A 2996-nucleotide genomic window follows, 5' to 3' on the forward strand; every position below is an offset into this window, starting at 1 on the left:
TAGTTAATAACAGAAACTTTCCATTAGGAAAATTTACACTACAATATTCTCCCATAAAACTAGACATACTCCAAGAGCAAACAATGCTCACAACACGCCCAATAAAGCGGAAAAAGTAACCCCACTACTAATGGCGGGTGGTAACCATAATAGAATCCACCTCTTCCAATTTAGTAGTTGTTCACCCATAATAAAAATATTAAAAAGAAAGTTCCACCCCCTGCTAGCTTCTATTTAGTAGCAGGAAGGTTCACAAAAAGCTTTTCCGAAAAGTGAAGGGCCAATTTAACAAGAGGGTCCCCCCAACTTCTCCATAACACAAGATAAAAACTTAAAAATTGAAGGACCATTTTAAAATAAGCCCTTCTCAAAACCCTAGAAAGCCAAATTTTAAAAAGACCAGAGGCTTGACCCCATGACTATTACTAGTAGCATACTATCTAATACCCTAGTATACTATTTTAGGTCACATACTACGTATGTATATATGTAAAAATTTGAGTTGGACTTTTGACCATAAGGACCCTAGTGGAATTGAGCACCAGTGTAGGTTTGGCCAAAGGTCCAACCAGCTGGGGCAACATTGTTAGAGACCACTGTACGGCCATCACTTGTAGTGACCTTGAATGAGAGGCTTTGGCCATTGAGGTAGTTGTTGCTCTGCCAGTTTTGTCCCCAGTTTCTTGACATTGGCATCCAACCGGTTTTTGAACCCTTGATGGACACAGAATGAACATCACCAGCACCACCAACGTTTGTGATTAGTACTAGGTTGAAGTAGGAATGACCATTAATAGTGAACCTTATTCCTCCTCTTCTCCTGCATGCCACCCTATGAAACCATAAAAGGACACACCTTCAGCACTCTTTGAAAAACCATTCACCAAAATTAACAAACCCTAAACCATAAATAAGCCCAATTTGGGAATTTGATAAAGATAGTAACTTTATACCTCCTGTAAGCGACAGGGACTATTCCAGCTTTGTATTGAGCAATGCGGAGGAACACAGGCTGAGCTAGATCAAAGTGGTGAAGAGGAGGGTTGCACCACCCACCTGCATTGTTTGGCAATGCATTGTTTGGAGGGCAGAAATTAGTGGCAGTGACCACAATGGAGCCAGGGAGGCACCATTTCTGGTCATTCACACACTTAATCTCATAGCAAGAGCCACAGCTCAAGCCATTGTTGAAAAGTGCAGTGCTCAAAGCAGCAGTGGTTGTTCCGTACCCCTGGCTATAGAGGTTTCCATATCCACAAGCCCCACCTGAAACAAACACAACAAATGTTCATGACCCATTAAAAGTTACTCAAATGGGGTTGCAAAAAATTGAAGCTTTTAGAAAAATACAAAACAAAAATGAGTGCATGCATACCCATTGTCCCTGATGCATCACCCCCGCCATAGAAGGTAGCATGAGCATTGGTCCATCCTGCTCCACCATTGGCGTAAGCTGAGGAGAACATAGTAAGAAAACTAACCAAGAGAAACCCAATGAGAGCCATTTTCCTTTCCTTATACTAAAGGGAATTAATTTTGATATTATGGGGACAACAAAAGAGGGGGCTAGCTGCTGCAGCAACACGGGAGAGATAAATGTGATTGTGAAGCAGAGGAGTGAGGAAAAATGGTTGGCAGTGGTACCTAATTTATAGAGGTTTGAGGGGTTTGGACTTTGGAGGGTAGCATAGGGCCACAATCAAAACTTTAACTAACTCTTTTGAACTGTTTGAACCGAAGAATACCGCTAGGGACATAAAGTGGATTGTATTATTTAAGAATTGACATGTATTATATTATATATATATATATATATATATTAAATAACATAAACAAAGTAGTGCAAGAAAGGCAGTAGATTTACCAAGAAGTAATAGTTCAAATGACATAGTCTCCACATACTCAATTAAGAGGTTGCGGGTTCGAGTCTCCATATCTTCGATAAAAAAAAAAGCAGTAGATTTTTATCACTTAATATTTTTTAACATAAATCTAAAAAAAATTCGAATATAATAAAGTGTTAAAAATTAAATACATAACAAATAACATCTTTATATTTTATATTTTTAATAGACTTATCAAGTATATAGCATTATTGTTTGTGTAGTGTAAGTGTATATTTAAGGGGAATTTTTTGGATGAAAAATAAAAATGGTAGTTAATTTTTAAAAAAAAAATGTATATTATGCATAATGTTTTTATTTTTTAAAATTTTAATTAACTTGTGTCTTAGAAATATATGTTAAAATTATAAAGTTAGAGGTTTTTTTAATTAAAAAGTAATGTATTTAAGTATGTATGAAAGAGTGCAAGTGGGAAAGAGGTCAATTTTTGATGGTGCAAAAGAGTGTTGTGTGGCTACGGGCTACTGGGAAGAAAAAACCGTGAGGTTGAATAGCCATGTGAGCGGGAAATCTGCAAAATCCAAGTGGGCCATAGCAGTAATAGCACTGATAGCTTCCAAGCTTCCACAGGCACATGCACCCAATTCATCATTTGACACAAATACCCCTCTGCTTCTAGGTTTTACAATTTACACTACTATGCCCATGGGTCCCAAACTCTTTTTCTCGAATTTGGATCCCTAAAATTTGAATTTCACTTTAGAGAGTAAAGTGTGATCTCTCACTATTAATTTTATAAGTTGGACCAAGAATAAATATGAAAGAGAAACTATTCAAGGATAGAAGATCATACTTTATTCTTTAAAGTAAAATTTAAATTTTAGAGGATCAAAATCCCTCTTTCTCCTTTCCACATTACCATTTATGTTTTTTTTTTTTTTCTTTTCTAGTATAGCTTTATTTTTATTATATTGTCCCAAAATATTGTGGAAATATTTTTCCTTTGAATTAAATCAAACGTGTGAAATTAAGAAAAATAAAAGTTTAAGTGCATAACATGTAATATTTTATCATTCTTTTGTGCTATTTGAACCATAAAATGTTAGGAGAACCTGTGTATTCCTTATTTTTTTAACAAATTTTTTACACATT

General features: G+C 35.6%; 1 protein-coding gene across 1 annotated transcript; it reads right to left on the reverse strand.

Annotated features, from left to right (window-relative positions):
- On the reverse strand, positions 1-1727 carry LOC112734103 (expansin-A1). Its single transcript, XM_025783309.3, has 3 exons — positions 1376-1727; positions 954-1266; positions 1-832 (listed from the first exon to the last, which is right to left on the reverse strand). Exons 1-3 carry the CDS (start codon positions 1503-1505, stop codon positions 526-528), a joined length of 750 nt encoding a protein of 249 aa, XP_025639094.1. The 5' UTR covers positions 1506-1727; the 3' UTR covers positions 1-525.
- Positions 1728-2996: the final 1269 nt, after the last annotated feature.

The sequence above is a fragment of the Arachis hypogaea genome, chromosome 3 (genome assembly GCF_003086295.3).
Source record: "Arachis hypogaea cultivar Tifrunner chromosome 3, arahy.Tifrunner.gnm2.J5K5, whole genome shotgun sequence".
NCBI classification, from domain to species: domain Eukaryota; kingdom Viridiplantae; phylum Streptophyta; class Magnoliopsida; order Fabales; family Fabaceae; genus Arachis; species Arachis hypogaea.